Source organism: Seriola lalandi, unplaced genomic scaffold, assembly GCF_002814215.2.
Source record: "Seriola lalandi dorsalis isolate HSWRI2012SDOR001 ecotype SW California unplaced genomic scaffold, Sedor1 jcf7180002054961, whole genome shotgun sequence".
NCBI classification, from domain to species: Eukaryota; Metazoa; Chordata; class Actinopteri; order Carangiformes; family Carangidae; genus Seriola; species Seriola lalandi.
The window spans coordinates 146,336-172,346 of NW_019525512.1; the positions used below are offsets into that span (position 1 = coordinate 146,336).

Sequence of the window (26,011 nt, forward strand, 5' to 3'; positions counted from 1 at the left end):
AAATATGAGACTCGCGGTGCATCAAGATCAATGAACACCTGCGCTTTAAGTGACGACCTTAAGGTGAGCGTCGGCCTCAGACTGTGAAGCTGCTTCTGTGCTCCGTCCAAACATGTGAGTGTGTGACATAGAGCCTCACTAATACTGGAATATTCACGCCCTATACTTAAAGAAAAATTTTAAAAAATTAAAAAAAATACTCCACCAACAACAGTCTTTTAATATAAACAAACATCTCAGTTTTCGCCGGTGTGTCAAACTCAACCTTTGACCTCTGAACATCTACTGTTCCATTACAAAATGGAAGACAATGGGATACAACTGAAAGCACCAGAACAACAAGAATGAATTTAAATCCCCATCTCAAACATATTTTTATCATTTCCATAGTGCAACTTTCTTGCTATTTATTGACTCATATAAATATATATTTATATATATTGCACTTTTTCGTTCTCATCACAAGCTGCGTTCAAAACATTCATTTCAAATCTAACTGCATTTTTAACCAATGGCTAGTTCCACTTCACCGAGAGCTAGCGTCGCTATTAGCAAGTAGTAGCTGCTGTTTGTAGCAGTACTTGTTTGCAGTTGAATAAACCTCACACTCTGTTTCAGAGTGGAGGTGAAACTGTTGACTGAAACTATATTTGATGTGACTTATAATATGATCTTAATGGACACCTGCCAGGTGATTATATGTATGTTTTCTGTTGGCCACAGTGTAAACACACCACCTCAATCCGCCGGGCGTAAAGTCACTCTCTGCTTAAAGAGCGACCACAGAACACGACGGCAGGCTCCCTCAGATTACAGACCCGACGGCTGCTGACTTGTTTCGTGTTCATTAGCATATGTCAGCCACAGGTGAGCCTCGCCGTCTTCCTTCCAGTTGCTGCAGGTTCGTATGTTTGGACCTTCTGCCTCCAGCGCTGCACATCTGTTAATTTCGCCGTGTATTTATTTGTCCAGAGATGAGCCGAGCGCGCCATTGTTTACATCCGCTTTTGTGTTTATGAAACAAATCAACTCAGTGTGAATGAAGCGGACCGGTTGTGGGTTTTGTTGTCCGTATCGCAGACATCAGCCCTTATGACACTTGCCCTGCAGTGCATCTTAGTGAAATCCAACAGTGAGCATCTGGAGCGGGTTTAGCATCCGAATCCCAGAGTCCCTTTGATGAGGCTGGGAGCGTAATGGATCTGAATTCCTGCGGTGTCCTCTGGGTGCCAGGGCTGTTGAATAGTTGGCCCTTAGCCTAGCGTCAGCAACGTGATTGGTGTTGTGATTCAGATGGTGCAGTGCCTGTGTATTAGCAGGGATAACTCAAAGCTTAGTGTTTTTCTTCTACGACCTCCAGTGTTTATGGCGGCTCGGGGGGGTCACTCCACTAAAAACCTAAGCCCCCCCCCCCCAACGCTTCTGCTTCTACAGTATCAATTTACCACCGGGAGTTTCGCTCCAGCTTCTACCAGTGAAAGGCATGGAGATAAGACGGGAAATTAGTCACGACTGACAGAGTTTTACTGTTCTCCATGTAGGTCACCAAACTGATACGGCACAGACACACATGACGTCCACGTACAGGCAGTCCTGCTTCATCTTTACTCTATTATTATGATAAAAACTGGACTCATTGAGGATAAGGTTAAATTAGGAAAAAAAAAAACTCCATTACAAGTGGAAGTAAAATTTTCAGCAGTGAAGTGTGATTAAGAAAATGGTGAATAATGGTCTCGTTCTGAGTAAATCTTAATTATTGGACATAATGTGACAAAGTGACAAAAATCGTTTAAAACAGAAAAACAAAATTAAATGCACGTCCCCAACATTCAAAATCTTTACTTTTACTTTTGTTTAATTTCCCAATTTTTATGGTATTGCTCATGTCCTCAATGTTCCTTCCTTGGATCTATGGAAGGATTAATTCTTCAACCTCTTTCACTCTTTCAAAACTCTTGAGATAATTTAAATCGTCATTGTCAGCGAGTGAAACAAGGCTTTATTTCTACGTAGCAACAGTGAGATTAAGAGCTTATTAAATTCAATGTAAAATCTTGCTCTGCAAATTCACTATAAGGTCTAGTGAAGCAGAGCAAGAGCAGAGGTACAACGTTTCCAGCTTTAATGCACAATATAGAATGAGTGCATATAAAAAAAAGAAAAGAAAACCAAGGCAGAACTACTCAAAGTACTTGAAAACTGTCTCTCTGCTTGAATCCGCAGAGTCGTCACATGAACTAATGGCTGCTCCGAAACCCAGGTGACACACGCCGAGCCGACCTGAACCACGGCTAAACATATTAAAACTGCCCTTTATTTTCAATTATAATCAATTGAAAAATCAACAAAATACTGATTTTCCCATCACATCTACAGCTCTTCATTCACACACTTAAAATATAAGGGTACAAAAACAGTGGACTGGCACTTTAAGTAATTTATTTTTGACTACCTGCCAAGCACACAGGTGTACCTTGGCTGCTGTCATGGTTTCCATGTGAAAGCACTTTAACTTTTAACTGTGGTCATTACACTTCCTGCGTGCTCGGCGCACGGTGGATGCTATGTGGATATAAGAGGGAGCTCCCTAGCATTGCACCTGTATGGTACATTATAATTCCATCCATCATAATTCCAATTGCACCTGTGTTCAAGCTTTGGCCCCTCGTGTGCCATTAGCATTTCCAGTAGCACTGTATGAGGGTTCGCTGCTAGCTAGCATGGCTGTGAATTATGATTCTGGACGCAATTTTTTATTTATCTTTTATTTTTTTTGCATATCTGTATATGGGAGGTTTAGCTTTTGGTGTTAGCATTAGCGATTCTGACGGCATTTAATGTGCAGGGGAGGGCTGGCTGTAAGAGCTGCGTTAGCCGCTGTGTGTTGTGATTCCCAGGGTGTAGCCGGGCATGGGAGCCATGCGGCGTGTGGCGGATCGTCCCAGGTGGTGAGCTGTCAAGATGAGGATCAAAGAGCAGAGGAGTGGACCTCACACACACACACACAGATAGACATTCCCTGCAGTGTTCCAGTTCCACCTGTTTAAGAGTCAGCACACTCGCGCCTCACACACACAAAGCTACAGAAAAGCCACTGAGAGCACACATATTATTTTAAGTGTATGTCTGCATGTGTGCGTTTGAGTCACAGACAAACATATCTGTACGACAACCTTGAACGGGTGAAAAAGTGCTGCAGACCAGCATAAATAAGCTCTCTCCGTCCATTTGTATGTACGTGCGTCTTTTTCACTCGCAGCACAAACATTTACCTGAAGGCCGAGAGGGCTCAGAACAGGGAGATACTCACTGCTTGTGCTGTTGAAGAGGGACACTCACAAACACACACAGGAGACGCACACGCACACAACCTCGGACGGAAGGGAAGAAATCTATTAAGACGCTCGTGTGTGTGTGTGTGTGTGTACGGGTGACACAGATGAGGACGACGTGGGAAAGACAAAAAAGACAAAAAAATAAATAAAGATGAAGAAGAAGAAGAGGGGAGAGGAAGAGCGGCTGTGAGCGGAATAGCGAGCAGAGGAGGGAGATGCCTGTTCATAAATGCTTTATGGCTGCTGAAGGGGGCCTTTGACTGAGTGAAGACCCGCAGCCCCCCGGCTGTGTCAACACATCTACCCCCTCTAACCACAGGTCGACCCCGGCTTCACTGGTCAAGACAGCAGTAGCTGGGGGGTGAGGTGCATTCAGGCTCATGTTTTTGTATTTCAGGTTCATACTGGCTTTTTATTTAAAACCAGGCACCGCCGGTCGGGCCGTCTTGTTCCTGTCTGATCGTGGCGGTCAGACCGGGTCTGGGCGGAGGAAGCCTCGGAGGTGACAGCCTGCCCCCGCCATGTCTTTGTACATTTAATTCATGATGGAAATTTTTCAGTGCAACGCTTAATTTAAAAGAGAACATCTCGGCCTCCCCTGCCGCTGAATAGGTGGGTGGGTCATGTTAGCTTAAGCAGCAGCTAATCTACTTAAAAGACTTTTCATTAGTCTGGGTTTCGGTGCGGAGTGACCCGTCCTGGTCTGTTTCTCAGATGTCAAATTTAACTATTTAGCTTTTTTTTGTTGTTGTTGTGTTGTTGAAGTTTGACAATGACAGTAAACCTTATCATTGTAGAAGCTGCACATGATCGCAGGAGTCATCTTTCTTCATCATCACTAATTAGCCATTAAAAAAAAAAAAAAAAAAAGATTATGGTTATAATTAGAGCTGCAGAACCAACAAGAAAACCAGGAAGTATCCTGACAAAGTGAAGGCATGACATCAGCCGTCTGTAATTTGGGCAAGAAACAGAGTTCCTTGCCATTCAAAGGATATAAATTCTTTATGAATCCCTTTGTGCAGTTGTTTCCACAGCAGCTTTTCATCATTTTATTCTTGTTGTTTTCCATATAAATGCACGTTGGCTCATTCTGTGTGGTACAAATTGTTGCATATGACCTCTTTCAAACAACCAATAAATAATGTATTTGTAAATTATATATCTGATTTGTGACTTTTTCCTTCTCATATTGATTTATTTCAATAATATTTACAGACTTGGAAGAAAAAAAAAACATCCAGTAATTCAGAAAAAGACAGAGCAAAGTCTGAGAAAACAAACAGCTTTTTTCCGCTTTCCTATCCTGTTAATCATCTCATGACCACAAAGATTTATCTGGTGTGTTCAAACCTGCAGGTTGGAAAACGCAGCTCTATCCAGCGCTCGGTTGTTCGGGGTTGAATCAGCACAGACTGAAGAAAGGGAGGGAAAAAAAAGGCAGGTGGAGGTGTGGAGGTGTGCAGGTGGGGAGTGAAAGGAGCAAAGCCCTGCAGTCTCGCAGAGTGGAAGTATGGTTTATTAAAAGGGGGGAAAAAAGAGACAGGTGGGGTGTGTATCACTGAGCTTCACCCCAAGCCCTTCCACCTGCGGCTGGTTGCAGCTTTCACACCGACCCCCCCCCCCCTTTCCTCTCCCTCCATCACTCGCTTCCTTTCTCCTTTTCCCTCCACACTTCTTTTGACCCCCGGGGTTCCACTCAACCGCTGACCCACATTAACTACACTCCAGAGCAATTACTGCTCGCACAGGCCTCTGGGTGGCATGGGATACATACGCCACTTCTCTCTAGTTCTGCCCCCCCCCCCACCAGCCCAAATCCTTCCACCCCTCTCACTGTTCCCTTTTCGCTCTTGTGCAGCTGTAAAAATGCCCCTTAATGTGTATAATTTATGTGTGTCAAAGAGCCGCTGAGTGACAGCAGGGATGGGAAGGAGGAAAAAAAAAAATGACAGAGAACACATTCTGAATTTGACAGCGCAATAAAGAACAGATTGTCAGATGGAAAAATAGGGAGAGGATGAGTGGATGGCTTCAAACAATGCTGCATCTCTGACGGGCGTTTGGCTGATGTTCTAATCCTGTTAACGCAGGAATCGGTCCAGCTTGCGGCACTTCACAAATCTATACAATCCACTGGTTACTTTGGTGGAAAACCACCAATGTCACCCCCCCCCACCCCCCCTCCAAATCCTCCCTCACTCGCTCCCTCCCTTGCTGAGAAAACAACAAGAGCACTTTCCGGAAATCAAAGCCGCTTTCTGGCTGACCTCGAAGTGCTCACAGAGAGGGGAAAAAAATAAAAAATTCCAGTTCTGCAACTTCGCTTATAACCAAGCAACTCTCTCTGTCGCTGAGGCATGCAAAAGTATAAACATAGAGAAAAAAATACACAGAGACGAGTCGAGGATCCACACACACACACACACACACACACACACACACACACAATCTCCCATTAAAATCCACCTGCAGCTGCTCTCTAATTGGGCCTGGGTAGCCGACTAAAAAAGCTAACGTCTAGTTAAGGCGATATAATTGGCCGCTCTGCTTTAGGAAAGAATGAAATAAATCAGCCCTCCATCTCAGGTCGGCCCCGTCTCAACTGAATCCATTAGAGCAGATAATTGTCTTGGACGGCAGAGCGTTCGCTCAGCGTTACCACAGCTGAGCGAGAGGATACAGTTGGCTCGCACTATCAAAAGCCGATGTCTGCCATTGGACGGCCGTGGGTCCCCGGACGTGGCAGCAGAGCAACCCGGGCCTGAGCAGTGATCGGGAATCAGATGCTGTAATCTGCCTGCATGTGTTTATCTCCAGCCTGGAAGTTATTTTCCTCAAATCTTCACTGGATTTTTTTATTTATTTTTTTTCCATCAAGATGACATTTCAGGTTAGAGATTTAAAAAACGACGGTTGATGTAAAATCTATTTCATGTGTCCGGGTCAAACACTTATCAAGTAAAAACACATCACCTCTCAGGGATTATTATCGATCGTAATTTCTTGTTTTCAACGTGGTTCATATGAAAAAATAAAATAAAAATAAATAAACTGTTGTAAGACAAGGAGCATTTATTGCTGTAGTCAAGGTGAAAATCTGCCGCATCCTCTGTGTCTATCTTTGGTGCTAAACTGTGTCGCGGCTCCAGCGCTTTCCCCAGAGATCAGCTGTCAATCAAGCCGTGTGGGTGGCAGCGTGTTGTCACTTCTCTCATATTTGAAGGTTTGATTCTTTTTTTTCTTTTTTTCTACAGGTGGCCCCCTTTTGTCTTTGTCTTTTCAGCCGTGGTGTTGTGGCTGGAGGTCGAATCGCTCTTGTGCTGCAGCGGGAAGAAGAAAATGAAGATTTATCTACATGAATGCGTCACAGATTATTGGTTTGGGCGAGGGCTGAGAGATTTTTTGTTTAGCCGATATTATCATTTTTATTTCATTTAAACTACAGTCCAGTATTTGTGGTCTGCATAGTATTAAACAAAAATGTGTTTGTTATGAATAATCATCTCGTTTCTACATGAACAGAATCAGATATGCTAACTCTTCTGTATCGTAGCTGCTTGAGCTAACATTAGCTCGAATTAGCTCTTCGGTTTTTATTTTTCTTCCCTGGTAACTTACAGAATTAATGTTTAATAACATATCACTATAGGTATAATTAATATTACTCAATAATATTCAAATATAATCATGACATAGTTGCCCAGTTATTGTATTAATGACAGACTAGTGTTTACATTGACAACATCTAATGCTAACAGCACTGCAGTGTAGCTGCTTGAGCTAACGTTAGCTTCACAGAGAGACTGGATGAGCTGCTGGAGGACGGGATTCAGAGCTTTTACAATGGTGACGTTAAAATGTGCTTTAATTGAAAACTCTATCGACTCGCTCTCTGTCTTCCACACTTAGTAGCTGCCAAGCTAGCTGCTAGCTACCTGTTAGCCGCTGATGTGAGGTGATCACCTGGATTTTTCATGTAGCGCAGCTCTGTTTTTATTTTCCCAAACATCAAATTTAAACAGAGCCATCTTTGGTCAAGTGTAAATATTACAACATGCAGAAAGCACGAGTTTCTTCTCTGTGAACTTACAGAATTAATGCTGATTGACTCAATCTGTGTAAATTCACCAGCCACCGTCGTCACTGTAGCGAAACTTTAGCTGGAAACCGCTGAAGATGCTGCTAAAGGCTTAAGTTAGACTAAAAGCTCGAGTTCAGGTCATTTGAAAAGCACTAGTTTTGCCTCTGTGTAAGTTGCAGGTTTGACAGGTCACTTTATCTCTCTACAAAATCATATTTTGTCCCCACTACATTAATAATCTCACTTTTCCACTCGGTTCAACTTCCACATGATTAAAGTCCCTTATGGCTCCGACTTTATTTTTTTAATTTGGAATTATTTCCAGGCCATGTTGTGCACAGAGACTTTTGTGCAGGATACAAAATCTTAATGAAGACATTAAACTTATTTTGTGCATGTGAGTGTGAATGTCAGTGTGTGTGTGTGTGTGTGTGTGTGTGTGTGTGCCTGAGCAGCTCATGTGGGCAGGCTGTATCATTAAGATAAATGACGTAGCGCATCCCCTGCCAAAGCACAGACACTGCAACAGAACCCGTCATGGCGCTTAAGGTGGTGTTTTAGCAAAAGGACCATTTTCTGTTTACCCCTCTGGCTCTCGTTGTCTCGTTCTCCCTTTATCTCTCCCTCCATCTCCATCTCCATCTCTTTTTTTCAGCACAAAATGCCAAATTGCTCCATTTCTCACTCGCTCCCCTCCTCCTCTGCTCATCCACTCATCTGGTTATTAACTCCAAACACATTAAACCAACAGTAGTGGCACGATATTCCCCAGACCGTCCTAGTCAGCATAAACACACACAAACACACACAAACACACACACACTGCACTAAATGCACACACCTGGGTCAAACTGCGAAATGGATTCTGCGTAACACAAAAGTGGCAGAATTTAATGCTTCAGGGCCAAAAAAACCCCAAAAAAACAACAAATCTGGGAACTTATTAAAGGAAAACAAGCTGATTTCCCAATTATTTTCTGTGGTTGATTAAGTTTTGGATTCTAACTAAACTAAACAGGCTTAAATGGATGATTTTAAGTATTTGCCATATGGATTTTTGGAGGCTCATGTGATACTCGGATTCTTTCAGAAAAAATAATAAAAAAATATTCAGAAAATAACTGGTGTTCGCTGGAGAAATTTTATTCTTGTCGGGCTGAAGAAGCCTCTCGAACAGCACTTAGGACGGTCGTGTGACGCCAGATGATGACAATAATAAAACAGGAGGATTACACTGATCCAGAGATATCCACTCTCCGGTTTGACGAGCAGAAACTGTGTTTCAGCCAGAGCTCCGAGTGAGCGTTAAGTCCTTGGTTTTATCTGCAGCGTCCCGTAATTAATCATTAATTTATTCATAACTGTCCCGGGCCAGAGTCTGCCTGAGTCTAATTGCCGTTTTAAAACAGTATTTTACCAACTGGACAGGGATTAACAATAAAAAGAATGAAGTTAGTGTGTTAACTGTGGGTCAGACTGATAAATGAGCTGATGTGGGCCTAGAAAAACACATTAATGCACCAGACTCAGACTTGAAACTTGAGCTTGAGCTGGGCTTACGTCTAGACCTGAGACTTCACCTGGACCTGGCTGCACTGAGGCTTTCACTTGAGACGCACAATATCAGTTTTGAGGCATCTCACACTGTGTGGTGAATGCCTGGTGAATCTTACTCCCATGATGCACAGCAAACAGACAGAAAAGTACATCTTTAACTCGTGTCAACCGTCAGCGACACTTTGCATTCAACAAGCTTCGGCCACAGAGGCTGAACTTCTCGCCATTCACACCTGAAAGCCTCTGAACTGACTTTAATTTCTCTCCTGTGTGAAATTGTAATTTAACTTGGACTAAAATGCTTCCTTGATAAAGCATAATTTTCCTTCGACGTGCTGCTGCTCAGAGAACAATAACAGAGAAGTGATTCTTACTGATTTAAATCCCACATAAAGAAATGTACACCCACCGACCAACTTTAATTTGCCAGAATGTGTTTCAGTCTCTGACACACAAACATTTATGAGTTGTTCATTTCTTTTAGGAGTTATCTTGTACTTGCAAAAAATTTCCGCTATCAATTAATGTTTACCATGTTGTGCTGTTTTCCTCTGTTTGTTGTTGATGCTCTGTTTTGGACCAGCAGTTGCTGGAGTGTCAGCTAATGAGGAAAGAAGGAAACAGAGAAGTTGTTGGAGTTGCAGCTGCAGCCATGGAACTTTTTTTTGTGCGTCTCAGTGGGACTAACAAACTCATTTAAATCCAAACTGCTATTTTATAAAAAAAAAAAAAAGGGAAAAAGTGCCTCAGGGTTGCCACTGGGGCATCAAAGTGGGCTCATTTGCCCCAAATGGCCAATATCCTTTTCAAACAACTCAGTCGCTAATTTAAAATAAACACATGGAGGGAGGAGAGGTGCCACAGTTTCCCTGACACCGGTGAAATTACCATCGGCTCAAACCCAACAGTGAAGGGGGCTATTGCAGCCCCCCACACTCGAGTTAAGCGAGTGCAGATGAGGCCGGGCGGCTTACTTAAGTATGAGAAAACAACAACAGCGCTCAAAGCCAGCAAATAACAAGGCCAGTAAGAGCCCAATCAAACGCTGCATTTCCTCCGAAGCCGCTCAGCCTCGCAGCGCAGAGCGACAAGAACTAGAATTATCACCTCATGTTTGTTTTCCTCCGCCAGCCAGTCAGGTAGCAGCTCACACCCACGTCTGTCCAGACTCATACAACAGATGCACAAAAGATCAGATGACAATCTTTTTGAGTACAATTGCAATCCACCATCTTAACCGTGATCTGCGTTCTGGTTCCGCTCTGATTTTATTGTGAAAGTCCTGAACGGGAAGTTGTGACTCGTTTTTCTTGCTGCAGTTAGCAGGCTAGCTGTTTAACAGTTAACAATGGGCCGGTTCGCAGTGATTGAACTATCTGATGTCATATGCCAAAGTTAGATCATCCATTTTATAAGAAGTCAGATTGCTCACACTTGTAGTGCACGTAAAGGAAAGGTCTCAAGGCGTTCCTGTGATATCACGGATGGACGACCCGAAAACATGAGGCATAAATAGGCATGTAAGGAGAACAAAAAATAAAAGGTGTGGCGGGTGGCTGGGTATTTCTGTATCTGCTGTAGAAGTGGCAGTGAGTGATACTCTTGACTCATCAACCACAAAAACAACTCACTTCAAGGGTAGTGAAGACGGAGCAGGAGATGTGAGAGAGCTGGAGGATGGGAGGAGGAACTTTGGCCCCTTATTCTTCTCCCTCCTCAGAAGCAGCAGAGAGGAAGAGAGGAGGGAAAAGAGACTAGTTGGGAGAGAAGGAGTCATCTTAAGGCTAAGAACACACAAACACAAAGCCCGTGACAAGTGTGTTGGTGTGCAAGTATGAGGTGATTTTGGTCTTGGCAGAGCGCTGTCTCCAGGCTTTCATAAGCTCGTATGACTCAGTTGTAACGAGAAGTAGCCAGAGAGGGGAAAAAAATAAAATAAAATCAGAGAGTGAGAGAAGAAATAAAAACAGAAGCAGACTGCCATGGAGTGCACAGGTGCAGGAAGGTGAAGGACACCACACCTTGTGGCAACTGAAAATTAAATTCACTTCCAAAACATGATCTCAGCTGCATGTCATCATGGAGTATCTGTGTCACCTCATCTGCCTCCAGGAAAAAAGCTTTTACATTCATCTGAAGAATAAAAAAATAATCTACATCCATATACAACTGATCTGCATCAGCTGATGTGTTTGTCCCTGTGCACACAGCACACCATTACACGCTAGCTCCATGTCACAACAAACAGACCAACCACTGCTCCTATTGTGGGACTAAATTTGCAATCAGCTAAAACCAGCTGACATGCAGTAACCATGGCGATCTGGTACCCATGGGCAGTTTCCCACTTTGCCCAGTTAGCAGTCCAGTGGAACCGACTGTGTTTTTTGCAACTACAACACGTCAATCAATGCATGAATCTGTCAATAATGCTCATGTGCACACACTGACCAGCGGTGTTGTTGTGGTGTCTTTGTAAAAAAAAACAAATCCTGGAAACCTTATTTTTTTACATTTGAAGCAGCTGGTCACTTGGACTCATATAGTCTAAAGGTCTGTGTCCATGTGTAGTGTGATTATAAATCAGGTCTAGCTTCTATATTAATACTGTGAAAGTATCAAAGCCTCAGTCCACAGAGAAATGCACACAGCCTGTATTCAGAAACTGAGCCTTAAAACCAGCCGTCAGGACTTCCTGTGACTTTGTGATGTCACAACAAAGCAGCCACCAAGCCCCAGTTTGGTTTCTCTGAGGGTTATATATCTTCTTATGGATCATCACTTTAAAATAAAACCCCAGAAAGGTTTAAAATGGGACCTACAACTGAAAAAGTCGAAACTGATTTGAATCACAAGATTGAAACACGTTGATATTTCCAGTATTTAACCAGAACCACAATGTTTCCTCAATGGTAATTAGGTTTTTTAGTAGCTTAAACCAAACCACACATGGGACACGGGACATGAACCGTGTCTCTGGTGTTTTGAGTATTGCACTTCATCCACCTGGACCTCCACCTCCTCCTCCTCCTCCTCCTCCTCCTCCTCCTTCCCCTCCTTCCCCCTCATTACGACTGCTGTGCAGCATAAGACTGTCACGCTTCCTGGGCTGGAAAAAAAAAAAAACACTCAGCGAATGTAATCCAGGCGGCAATTACATTTTCCTCCAAAATGTATGTGACAAAGCAAATTAGCAGCATTTAAATGTATTTCGTGGAATATAAGGTTTCACTCTGGCGATGGATGGATGCCATTAGAACATCACCAGGTGCCTCTATTTGTTTTCAGGACAGACACAATGAAGATCAACTGGCCCATAAAAAGATAAATCCTTAATTCAGTCCAATTTTCCGGCAGACGAGTGTTTTCGTGTTTTATCCGCTTCATCCCCGCTGATTCACATTTTCATTCTTTCCAAAACTTCTCTTTAGATTTGCTTTACAGTTGGATGGAAGCGCCGCCGCCGCCGCCACGTCTCCCTTCCTGCCGTCCTCCTCGGTTCCCTCTCTTTACTTTCCTCCTCCCACTCTCCATGTCTCATCAGGAGTGTCATCAGCCCCCACTCCGGTTGATGCCTGTTAATATGGCAGCGCTATTGTCTGCCCGTTCATTGCCGCTGTCTCTATTGTTTGCTCTCACACTTGACGAATTCATCAAAGGAAAGAGAAAAAGGGAACGGGAGAAAATAGCTGCAAATCATGCGGTTTCGCACAATTGACTGTGTAAGTCTGGCAGGTCGAGTCTTTGTCTTCAAATGGTGCACGAAATGTGTGTTTGCTTTTGTAATTCTGCACATATATCATTTGTTCTGCCATTAACTAGGTGGGAAGGCCCCCGCTCAGCCGCCGAGCGCCGTCTGCCTCTGAGTGTGTGTGGAAGTGGATCTGGGATCATTACGTCGCCACGTCAGTGCGTTCGAACTCTTCGCTGAAGTCAGACCAGCAACAACACAGTGGAAACGAAAATCCCTCCATTCAAAGTTCCATGTTCACAGCTTTTACGCCTTCAGGTCGAAGAAAGGAAGAGATGACGAATGGAAAGAAGGAAGGAAAAGAAGAGGAGGGAGAGAGGATAGACAAAGAAAAAAGAAGAATGGAGAAAGGTGGGAAAAGGAAGAAAAAAGAAGATCAAAAAGAAAAGAAAGTCAAAGAAAGAAAGAAATGAGGAAGGAAATAAGGAAAGGAAGCAAAGAAAAGGGGAAAAGATGAAGGAGAAAGGGAAGGAAACAAGGACAGAAAGGAAAGGAGGAACAAAATAGGGAACAAAGGAAGGAAGGAGGAAGGAAAGGACGGGTAGAAGAACGACAGGAGGAAGGAGTGAAAGAAAGAAGAGGACAGGTTCCCTCCTGTAGTAACTGCAGACATGCTGTGTCTCAGTACCTTTGCTCTGTGGAGGGTTCTGGCTGCGATCTCGGAGGATGTTGATCTGGTAGACGGCTCCGTACGGCTCGAACAGCTCCTTCAGCTCCTTCTCCGACCAGGAGCGCGGGATCTGCCCCACAAACATCTTGATGGCGTCCGGGTCTGGCTGATCCGAATGCTCCAGCGCCCCGTTCATCTTCCCGGCCGTGCCGTTGCTGTTGAGGAGACAAGAAGACGAGACATTAGGAGCTGAGAAAACACGCCGCGTTTACACCAGCGACTCTTTGGATTCCCTCTGCACAGGGTTTCATCATTTTTATTGTGTGAAAACTTTTTAGATAATGTTTCTTTGCTTTGGGAATTGTTACTAAGTGTGTGCAAATCCCGCTTAGACACAAACAAACTCGACCTGAAGCTTGACCTCTAAAATTCAAGCTCCATTTGCACGGGGAGAACAGCATCGCCCTGCAGTTTAGTTTTGTGCCATAACACAACCGAGCTAATTTCCCATCAGGAGCTGCAGTTCTCCAAACCACACTCCTGCTTGTTTATAGTCATTTTTCTCATGTGTCAACATTAATTATCTAATGATTTAGTGTTGTTGAGTTTCTACACATACGCGCCGTCATTCATCTTTAAACTTAACTTTCCTTTGACAAAGCATTTTTCAAACAATCCAACAGGTTTTTTAAAGGTCCCATCCAGTCTAAAGGTCTCTGTCCATGTGTAGTGTGATTATAGATCAGCTCTAGCTTCTATATTAATACTGTGAAAGTATCAAAGCCTCAGTCCACAGAGAAATTCACACAGCCTGTATTCAGAAACTGAGCCTTAAAACCAGCCGTCAGGACTTCCTGTAACTTTGTGATGTCACAACAAAGCAGTCACCAAGCAGCGCCCACCTGGACCCACCATCCAAACCTTTACAGGATTCGGTTTCTCTGAGTGTTTTTACCTGAAATCTGCTATATTTTTATTGGATCACTCAGAACACAGTGAGCCAATCATAAGAGAGGCTCAGAGCCTCCTCTCTTCTGATTGGCTCACAGACATGTTGTTACTACAGCTCCAGAGAGAAGCCCGAGAGAGGAGATGTAAAACTACACTGAGATGGTTTTTTTGGTTCTTAAAATCTTATGACGGATCAACACTTCAAACACGGAAAAGTGTAAAAATATTGGACAATTTTAAAGAGATGGTTTCCTCTGGACAGAGTCAATTAGCATGAAAGGAAGAAAGGCCCGGCTTCTTAAGTTGGAACCCCACTATCTTCAAAATGGATATAGGTGCTAAAAAAAAAAAAAAAAAAGTCCAAAAGCTGCTGTGCCAGATTTTCATTCACAACACAGTGAAAAAGCCTCTGAAACAGCCTTTAGACACCGAGAGCCACTCTAATAAAATTCTCTCAGGTACCTTAGCAGCTCCTTAGAGCAGGGCGAACAGCTTTCAGTTCAGGTCTTACAGAGTGATATCCCTGAAGCTGGCAATTTATATATATATACCTACGCTGACCCGACCCATCAGCGAACTGACATATCGCTCTGACCCTAAATGTGGATTTTTCATAGTGGAGATGCAGTGATGGATCTGCTCAGGATGTCAGCAAATCCTCACAGAAGGACTGAGCTGATCTCATCCTGTTGTATTTTACAGCACAACAAAAGAAACACATCTATCTATCTATCTATCTATCTATCTATCTATACAAGTTATGAAGAGTGGTGACACTTTATGAATGTAATGTATGTCTGCATCCGCCGCACAGCATGTGAGAGTGTCTGCATGTATGAATGAGCGCCTGGATAAGTGGCGTGCGGCGTGCTGACGTGAGGTTGTGTGTGAGGGGGGATTAGGACACAGAACCAGTACAGTAAACCTGCAGGTCCTCTAACAGGACACAGATGCTTACATGCCGATCAGCCTGGTTATATTTCCACATCTGGAATGCATACGAAATGGAGGTGAAGTGCTTTTCACCCTTTTCAACGCGGAGGTGCAACACTTATCTTCACAAAACACACTCGTCTGTCCACGCATTTGGAATGCTAAGTCGTGCTACGGCGTCTCCGTCTCTGTTTTTCCTTTGCTTTCTTTCTTTTCTTTTTTTTTTCTTTTCTTTCTTTTTTGGACGAATAAAGGCGAGTAAAGGCTTTCAACAGCGAGGCCTGACGGAGATGAGAACGGCACCCGAGCACGCGTGAGGCAGGCAAAGCGTGACTGTGTTTGGAGAACAATCATACGCACATGGCTACAAACACACACACACACACACACACAGACAGACACACACACTCATACACATCAATGCCATCAAGGCCTGTGGTCTATTTAAGATGGCTGAAAACCAATTTAATGAAACCAAAGTCAATGGCTGTGCTGTTTTATTGCTCTACTTTCCCTTTTGTTATTCTCGGCAGGAAAGAGAAAGAGCATTATCTTAAGAGGCAAAAACAAAACAAAGCCAAATCCCGAGCTTGGTTAGCTGACAACACTAATACCACCCTATAAAGCTCAGCAAGAGAGAAAGAGAGAAGGAAGGAGGGAGAGGGAAAAGAGAGATATGGAGAGAGACTGGGAGGGAGGGGGAAAAAAAAAAAACCATCCAGACCTTTGAACGCGGGCCATCCATCTTTTGCAGAAAGAGCCAAGGCGCTCAGCAGAAACGCCCAATTCTTTAAAGGACTTAAAGGACATGTCAAATAAAACGCCAGAACCGGAGAAGGAGTCAACGAGCCAAACCAGTGCTAACAGTCCTCGGGGCAACAACCACTCCTTGCTAAGCTGTCCGATAAATTGCGGGGGCCCGGGCACCGAGGGAGCCCCAAGGGGTGGCGGCTGACGGAGGAGAGGAAAAGAAGGGAGGAAGGGAGGGAAGGGTGACAGCGGTGGCGGCGGCGGCAGCAGCAGCGGCGAGGAGTTAGTGCCCCTATCACTGGCTGATGTTTAGGCACATAAACGACGAAGGCGACTGCATCGGACGAGCCTCGGCGGTCGCTGGGTTCAGGCTGCTTCACATCATCCCTTTCGCCCTCTGACACACACACACACACACACACACACACACACACACACACACACATAGCTGATGTGTGCGTGAAAGTGAAAGAGCAGAAAGAGGGAGAATAGCTGGAGACAATCCCTCATTGTTGGATGTTTATGTGAGGCCTGTGGGGATTGAGCGAGTCGACGGGGGAGACGATACAATAGCTGGTGTCAGAGGAGCGCCTCCCTCGTCCGGGACACTGTCCACCCTGTGCTCCCTCCACCATTCACTCCGCCCGCTAAGACAATGAATAGCTTCACACTTGCAGCCATAAGGCGTACGAACACTTACAGAGCTGTCTTGTGTAGATTGCATGCTCCGTCTTTTTCCTGAGGTGGTTGGAAGTAGGTGACTCTCCTCACTACAAAGGAATGAGCGCCTCTTCCATTGCCCCCGTGGCCAAGACTGACAAGGTGTTATTGCAAGCAGACAGAGCTTTAGTGTGTGTGTGTGTGTGTGTGTGTGTGTGTGTGTGTGTAGATGTTTGTGCGGGTGTGTGAAGCTCAGCAGGAGAGTGTCCTGGGGCTCGGATTAAGTCGTTGAGTGGATCCACTCCTGCCATAGCCTCTCCATCTCCCTCCCTCTTTTCCTCTTCTTCCTCTTCTTTTCTCTCTCTCCCTCTCAATTTGAGCCAATTGTTTGCCTTAATGGCTTAACTATTGCTTCCATCACTCCAGTCTCCCTGCAGCACAGGGCCGTGACTGAGGGCTGATCTACACCAAACGTGTGTGTGTGTGTGTGTGTGTGTGTGTGCGCGCTCAGCCAGACTGCAAAAAAAGTGTGTCTGGATAGGTCTTTGAAGCAGCTGCTGAGGGCTGTTATTCCCTCACCTCACACTCACATCAGACAGCCGGCTCGTTCTCCCAAACTGCAGCTGCACAGTATTGACCATAAAACCTTATGACGGTTGTTTATTTATTCATTCATCACCTTCATTTTACATTCACAGCTCCTCAGACCTTCCCCGCCGCTAAAGGAATTGTTCAACACGTCGGCAAATGCACTAATTGGCTTTCTTTCCGACAGCGGGATGAGGAGATCAATATCAATCTCAGCCCTGTGTCAGAATGCGGTTAGCCTAGCTTAGCATAAAAACCAGAGGCGCCCTCGTAATAAGACAGCCTCGTAAGCCCTTTCCTATTTAAATGATGTATCTTGTTTGTTTGGAGTTTATTCATCCGCCTGGAAGCCTCGTCGTGACTACTACCGGAAATTACACCTACTGCATGCCGTCCCCAGTCGCCGCACTGATTACATGCACTGTATTAACGAAGTAAGACCCAGAGCCATGGCCGTGATGAGCGAGCAGGAAGAGCAAACAGAGTTTTATTACAGCACAAATTACTCTGGACCTAATAGTTAAAAGTTGTAGAAACTGATTTATAGAAGCTGTTCAGTGTCAGTTTCAGCACATGTAAGAAAAACTGTGTAACTGTGGATTTAAGATTAATGAGAGAGATTAGAATGAACCCGAAACATTCAAGCTGCAGGAAGAAAAAAAAAAAAAAAACTGAAACAAGGAGCTGAAAGACGCTACGTTCAGTCGAGTTGAGGTGACGATTCTCTGTGGGTTTGTTACTACAAGCAACACCGTTCATATCAGGTTCAAGTCAATCAGCCAGTAGGCGGCTGTCACTGTCCTGGGCTGCGTCGCTGCAATGGCCCAACAATAAAAATCAAGCTATATACAGAGGATTGTACAGTAGGAGGGAAAAGGGAAAAACAAGCTCCACATACGAAGCGTAAACCATGACAGCTATGAGCTACCTGGACTACATTAGCTGCCTGCCATCCCCTCTGTTTGCCTTGTTCACAGCTGGAGTCCAACAGGCAGCCAGACAGGAATGTGCTACAAACAGACGCAGAGAGGACGAGCGAGGCAGGTAGAAGTGGGAGTAAAAAGAGAGGGAGAGAGTGGAGGAGAGGGATGCAGATGAGCCAGGTCCAGGAGTAAACACAGCTCAGAGCTCAGCATGGGCTCTGTCAGAAACCAGGCACACGTGCACACATGCATACTCACATATCACACATGCATGCGCACGTATCACACATGCATACGCACATATCACACATGCATACGCACACAGGCTACAGTTCAGGCTGGCTGCGCTGATCCCCCTGCTGTTTCTCCCTTCTGTTTCTGCTCTAAAACACACATCCTCTCTGACTCCCTTAACCCCTCAATCGCAGCACACACACACACACACCACAAAACACACACACACACACAAACACACGCTTCTGTGGGTTCGTGGAAGGGCCGAGCTGTCACACACTTCTTCTCATTGGCAGCGTGTTTGCAGGGTGTGTAACGGTCCCACAGGGGAACTAATCTTGTTGACAAGCAGAGTGAGAAACATCAGTTCCCCCCCCTCGAGGGAGCAGGGCGACCAAGGTCAGCGAAACAGACAGACACACACACACACACACACACACACATATATACACGTAGGAACTTGTTAGGACACACACACTCAAACGCACCTGGACAGTCACATCTCCTCACACGTACACACCTTGACAGATTCTTACACGACTTTTTCACACAAACACAGACAGATACAAAATATGGAAGATGCTGAGACAGACGCACAAACATCTGGACACACACACACACACACACACACACACACACACACACCAACAAAGGCTGAGCGACAATCCAGCATCACTTTCAGAGGGATGATACTGAATTATAGGAAATGTATGATGTTATTGTTGCTATTTTTCTGATTTATATTAACGTCAGGACTTGGGAACCCCAAAGCGGGTCGTGAGATGCATCTAATTTTCTCAAATGTTTTGTTCTTTCTTCATAAATACTGGTGGATTTTACCTTCAGGCCTCTAAAAATGTATGAAACCATACAGTCTGAGAAGGGAAAATCACTGCTCTCTAGTCCTCTAGTCTCTTCATTGTCCCGTGTGTCGGTAAAAACGAAGGACATTTTGGCTGCAGAGACCATTTCAGACATTGTCTCATACACGAGAGGAGTTAATTAGGTTTGCAGTTGATGTGGGATTTTACATGATCACAAAGTTTATCGCTCTTTTTTCTTCTCGCTGGTTTAAAGTGGGCGAAACTGAGAAAAAAGTGACATCGTGTTCTTCTGTGCACCAATCAGAATTTAGCAAATCTGATGCCCGTTCGTGGGATGTTTGGTCACAGTCAACTGGCACCTACACAGTCCTGATTATCTGAGTGTTTGAATATTAAACACTTTTCACACACAGACACTCTTACGACACCTGTGTGCACAGAAAGTACAAGCAGTGACACACACCTCCGGAAAAAGTCCAACGAGATTAGGAACTTCACCGCAACACACCATGAGATTCATGCTTTTTTTTACCCAGAATCCCACCGATTCTGTTGCATCAGTGACTCAAACCAAACGAGTGTCGTAGTGTAGCGGCTGATTTATCTGGAACGCTTTCAGTTTGTCTGTAAGTGACTTACAGCGAGGTGAGCCGGCTCCCGGGGGCCCTGTTCCAGCCAAACGAGGGAGTGTGATATTGCCTGTGATTCACTTGAACTTTACAATAAGCAATATTCCACCCACCTTGAGCACAGCTCTGGGATAACAGCCCCTGCTACATACTGTGGACAGCACTCTTCATATATTCATTATCAATTTTTCTCTGTTGCAGCTTTGATTTAGCTAGCACCGATGAGTGACTGTGACCAGTTGAAAGAGCTGGGTCTATGTGAGACTGTATGATTGCCTTTGTGTGTATGTGTGTGTGTGTGTGTGTGTGTGTATACAGATCTGTGGTTGCCATGGAGACGAGGCGGTTACATGCGACGCGGGGAAACGATCAGATAAATGTCACAGTAGCTAATGAAGCTGCACCGGTGCCCTGACGCTCAGCTAGCTCTGCGCTAACGAGCTACCGCACACCGCCGCCCGTTAATGAGAGGCGACACACACACACACACACACACACACACGCATCTGCATCTACACTCACACATATACACAGTGGGGAAAAAAACTACACTGATGCATGACACACAGGGATACGAGAGAAATGGGTCTCATTTTGCTGGTTTCTCATGTCTCACAGTTTCCTGCATGTACAACACACCGGTTCCTTGGATGCTGCAGGTGCCGACACACGCGGTGTTGGATCTGTGGCAACTGAAGCCGTCTTGATATGGATACTATATTATACTGGAAATTAATGGCAGGAGAAGGAAAAAAAATAAATAAAAAATAGATCTTCTGGGATGAAAATGCTTAAATGCAGTTTGTAAATTCAGTGATGGCAGCTGCTGGTGATTGGCTTTGGTTGTATCAATAAAAACTGTCATTCTGCTTCATCAGGCTGTAACCAGTTGTATTAGATTGTATATTGTTCATTATCATCACCTCATGTAAGGTAGCTCTGTTGAGCTGCTATTCAGTCTGCGCAGGTTTTTGCTTTTAAAGTCACCGTTTGCAGTTAAAACTGGCTTTAAGGCAAGAGACAAGAGATCTTAACCTGCGTTTGGATCAGATTGATAAATTATCAGGATTCATTTAGAATATTTATCTCTCCTCACTGAGCAAAGCATAAAAAAGACAGAACATTCAGCTGAAGCCGGCTCATCGTTTCTTGGCCGTCACATCTACAGGTTGAAATGCCAAACATCATGACGTCATCTCAACTGGTGGAGCATCAGCTGCAACTTGGAGCCAAAAGATCAAAATGAAAATTGGCCTCAAAAGTTGATGTTTGAACCTATTAAAAAAACCATTTGATGAAATAATACTCAATCTCAACCCAATCTGTACTTTAATCATTTTCCCCCTTTCATTTCCTCTTCACTTTCTTTTACTGTGAGCATAATCCAACAGTCCTGGTCACAGGAGGACTGTGCAGTCAACAGTGTGACACAACAGCATTCAGAATAAAGTCCAGCTCAGAATCGACTTAAACAAATCTCCTCCTTTTGAAAACAAGTACTTTTCAGTGAAAGCTGAGACCTCAACAGAAAGACTCCAGTTACACTGAAAATTGGTATTTGAATAATTCTATTGCATCTTTATTCAAGCTGAAGGTTTTTCTCACCTTCATTTTAAAAATGCTTCACAGTTCATAAAGAAACAGCATGTTTTTGTTGAATGACTTCCTTTCAAAGCGAGTTCAAATCTTACTCCACAGTCGGCACCCTGTCTGCACGCATGTACGTTATTTAATCTGCTATTAGTCACCGCACAACCTCCTGCTATTCACACACGCATGCAGCAGATTTGCATTTCGTGCGCTCCGGAGAACCTTGAGAAAAGAACCAGGTGAAGAACACGGTTACCTGAGAGGAGGTGATCCACTTAGAGCGAGTCAGACTTACAGCAGAGCTCAACTCTGAAGAGTGTAAGAGAGCTATCTACACTCCGCACATCTGAAACCGTGTCGACTGAACACCTATTGATCCAAAGAAACACCCGGATTACTGTCTACTGAATATTAAAGGGCCACAGAAGTGTAAGTTAAAGGGCCAGACCAGTTTCTGGATGCTTTTCCAAGCAGCCACTAGTTTCCATTTGAGATTTGCCGTTTTTCTCGTGTACTGTACACTGCTCGAAAATTTTTGTGAAAAATATCATGATATTATTGATAATAAGTGCAATTGTTAGTTGCAAGTCTTAAACTGCAAAAAATATATATTATACATTATATATATACTATTTCCTGACATTTTGTTAGATCAGCTAATTAATAGATTAATTAAAGTTGTGGAAGTGGAGTGGAAATCAATGGCTGCATCAACAGATCACAAAACTTTAAAACACAACAGCTTATTGTAAAAACATCGTTATCTGTGGATAAAACCAGCACTAACTGGTACGGTCCTTTAAGTTTTAGTAAGTGGGAAAATAGAAAATAAAACAGAACAGTTCTTCTAGTACCATCATGTAATAAATAAACGTGTTGTTGTGTTGGGAGCATGAATGTGTTCAACGGAGTTCTTCCTCTTGGGAGTGTGAATGAACAAAGTGAATTTCATGCACATTTGGCCGCCAAGTTTTTCGAGCTTACGGACAGACAGATGGAGTTGATCATATAACCTCTGCTGGATATAAAAATAAATTCCCACACGGGGGAAAGTAAATTGTTATCAGACACACTGGCTTTTCTATTTTTGGGGGCCTGTATTTTGGAAAACCTGCATTAGTTTGGTCGGACTTCTTCCTCCTTCTGCTTCGACAGTGCGGTTCCTAGAATTATCTCCCTAAAATTATGCTTTCTAGCTCACGTCAGCCTGACCTGGAGTTTCTTTGTGTGTGTGTGTGTGTGTGTGTGTGTGTGTGTGTGAGAGAGAGAGAGTGTGTGCACGTGATAGAGGGAAGTAAGGGGAAAGGAATTAGAGCATCTTAAAGCCTCAACACCAGATTGGTCAAATCCAGGCAGCAGCAGCAAAATTCCATCGTAATCTTTAGCACACTTCTTCTCTTCTCCACCCCCCTCTACCACCACCACCCCCCTCCTTCCTGTATCTTGTTGCTATGGGAACAGCAGTGTCGGAGGGGCATGGGTTGAGGGTAGCTGGAGGTATTGGGTGTTGGGTAGGCGGGTGTCTCTTTGGATGACACACACACACACACACACACACACACACACTCTTCACCCATGACTCTTCGTTAGATTTGTGGCGTCACCCGTTTTTTTTTTTTTTTCTTTCCCACCAGCTCTCTTATCTCTCGCTGGGAAAAAAAAAAGCCTCCTTCATCCCCTACCGTTTTCCTCTCACTCAATCTCTCATGTTTTGCAGGCTTAATGAGAAACAGCTTGTTTGCGGTGTGAGTCTGTGCGTGCGTGCCCGTGCGTCCGCGTGCGACCGTGTGATGAAATGGCAACGGCTCTGATTGTCTGGCATCGCGCTGCGGCTGCATTCTGCCAAAAGTCATCATCTGACTCGCCGACGGGGATGATGGCCCATTTGACTAATGCTTCTCCACAAAACAGGCCAACAATGCTGATCCAACGCACGGAAGAAAAGAGCGGATTGGGGGGTGGGGGGTGGGGATCATATCAGATTGGTACAGGTTCAACTCAACCGATTCAGATTTGGGACGCGGGTCAAAAAAAGTCACCAGGGCCTTTACGGCATCTTTCGACTGTGTGTGTGTGTGTGTGTGTTTTTACAGTAAATCCTCAATTTCGTGTTCCTGCACAACATGTGACACCTCCACCGCTGTGCCCTGCTTGAACAATAAGCCCCCCTCCCGTCCCCCGGTGTGTTCACGCACATCGGTCGTGACACCTCTAAAGGGGACGGCTGAGCAGAAAACCACAGGGTAGAGGCAGAAAAATGGCGCAATAAGAGCAACGCAGAGAGACAAAGAGAAACAGAGAGAGAGAGAGAGAGAGGGGAGGGAAGAGGCGGCCGGTTGCCAACAACAAAACACCACTGATTTAACAACACGAGTGCATTTGTTGAACCAGCTTCGGCGCAATTACGATCCATTGTGAGTAAACCTCTTCGCCGTTTGCGGCACAAAGGTTACCAAAGCCTGGATATCACCTCTATGAGCGTCTGGCGAGGTCGCTGTTTTCATACAGAACAAAATAAAATAAAAACCAGAAAACACACGTGTGCTGCAGGTGTAGTCCGGGGGGGGGGGGCGTTCGGCGTGTTCCTGTGGCGAGGACAGGCAGAAAACCGCCTCTGACACTCTAATAAACCGCCACACACACACACACATACGGCCGCAGAGGAGAGGAGGGGATGCTGGGAGCCAAAGCAGCCAGTTGAAGTTGAACATGGTGGAGACAAGACAGCCACAGGAAACCTATTTATTGGCTGGCAAAGGAGGGCAATGTTTAGTGTGTGTGTGTGTGTGTGTGTGTGTGTTTCTGTGTGTGTGTGTGTTTCTGTGTTGGGACAAGAAAAAAAAAAGCGAGCACGCTGAGAAGTTCCTTTCCTCTGCGAGGGCACATCTGTAAGCTCTTGTTCGTACTGTAATTTCCCTCGTAGATCATTTCATGGTGGTTGCGACGGAGTGTGTTTGCGTGTCTGACCTCGGGCTCCCTTTAAACACAAAACACAACTGGGCTATTTTGTCCACGTGTACAACACATTCTTCAGTGGTGGTGTCATACACCAACACACACACACACACACACACACACACACACACACACACACACACACACACTAACAGAGCCACCCCGGCTGCTATCCAGCGTTTCCCTGCTGTGATTCATGTGGACGAACGGTGGGACTTTGCCAAATCCATCTACTCCTCTGTTCTAGTATTTGTTCTCTCATCTCTCGTTTTCTTTCTTTTCTTGACACTTTTTTTTTTTTTTTTGCTTTTATAACTCCCTTTAGTCTCTGACTTTGGATCTGGGATGACCAATATGTTCTAGCATCAACACGGATATCAGTGATTTTTAACAACCATACGAACCACATTTGAAAAAGCAGATTAGCAGAGCTGTGTTTAAGTCTTTGTGAGCGAGTCCGAGTCAGGTCCTTGTGCTGGTCCAGGTCCTTGTGCTGGTCCAGGTCCTACAGTCTCAGGTCCTAGAAGACATGTCTGTTTGTTCAAGTTTGGTCAAAACAAGTGTCAAGTCTCTCCAGACGACTCAAGCCTCAGAGCCAATAACAACATGAATCAGATTAAGATTCATCTGCATTCAGACGTCTTTTGGGAGAAGTCCAAGTCATGTCTGAAGGTTTCAATGCACATCTGAAGTGGGTCAACACGGGTCCACGTCTCGTCTCCAATCTAGTTCTGACAAGTCAAAGTCAAGTCTCCGGTCTTCTGAATCCATGTCTCAAAGTCAAGTCGGTTGGGTCAAGTCTAAGGAAGTCAGTTTCACAGCCCAAAGAAGTTGAGGTTAATTTGCCAATTACTCATTAATTAGTAAAGTTTCCACCTTCAGCACTTTTGACTTTCATATCATTCATCCATTTATTTCCTCTTTGGCTTTTAACTTCCTCCCTTCTTCCTGTCCCTCTCTGTCTGAAGAGAGCTGTCAGCACTAAGGAGGAAATCACTTGCACATTGTGGCCCATTGTTTCCAAGAGTTTTACTCCATGAAATTATGACAGTTCACACTCCGAGCCAAGTTTATAGGAAAAAGGTCCTTGGATCTCAGAAGGCCGACAGATTTCCACCGAGAGCAGCGGCACGTCTCCCGTCTTCGGACCTGCCGCCTGGACTGAGAGCGCCTGAAGGAAAGGGTTGGCTCACGCCGACTACAGCGTAATAATGCCTGTAATGTTGTACAGGAGGAGGGGTAAGGGTAGAGGGGGGTGGGGGATGGGGCAGAGTGCGGGTGATAGCATTAAGGGATATTAGGGCGGGTGGGGTGTTCATTTTCATTAGGTTTTATGAGTTGGAAAAACATTGTCATGCATACCAATTAGCGCTGGAACAGATGGCTCAATATGGTTGTATGTTTCATCACACACACACACACACACACACACACACACACACACACACACACATGCACCATGAGTGGTTGAAGAGTGTGTGTCTGTGCCGACAGCAGCAGCATCAGGCCGGTCAACGGGTGGAGACAGTTTAGGCTGACAGCTGTTTTGGAGAGACAGACGTCCTCCCTCTCTCCTTTCCTTCCTTTTGTTTTCTCCTTTCCTATTTCCTTTTTTTCTTCTTCTTCTTCTCCTC

General features: G+C 44.6%; 1 protein-coding gene across 1 annotated transcript in view; it reads right to left on the reverse strand.

The window, feature by feature from the left end:
- The window catches only part of celf2 (cugbp, Elav-like family member 2), a 196,909-nt gene that overhangs the window by 66,014 nt on the left and 104,884 nt on the right, over positions 1–26,011 (reverse strand). Inside the window, exon 3 of the mRNA XM_087170811.1 lies at positions 13,359–13,555. Coding sequence (XP_087026937.1) covers positions 13,359–13,555 — 197 coding nt within the window. The remainder of the gene's footprint in view (positions 1–13,358; positions 13,556–26,011) is intronic.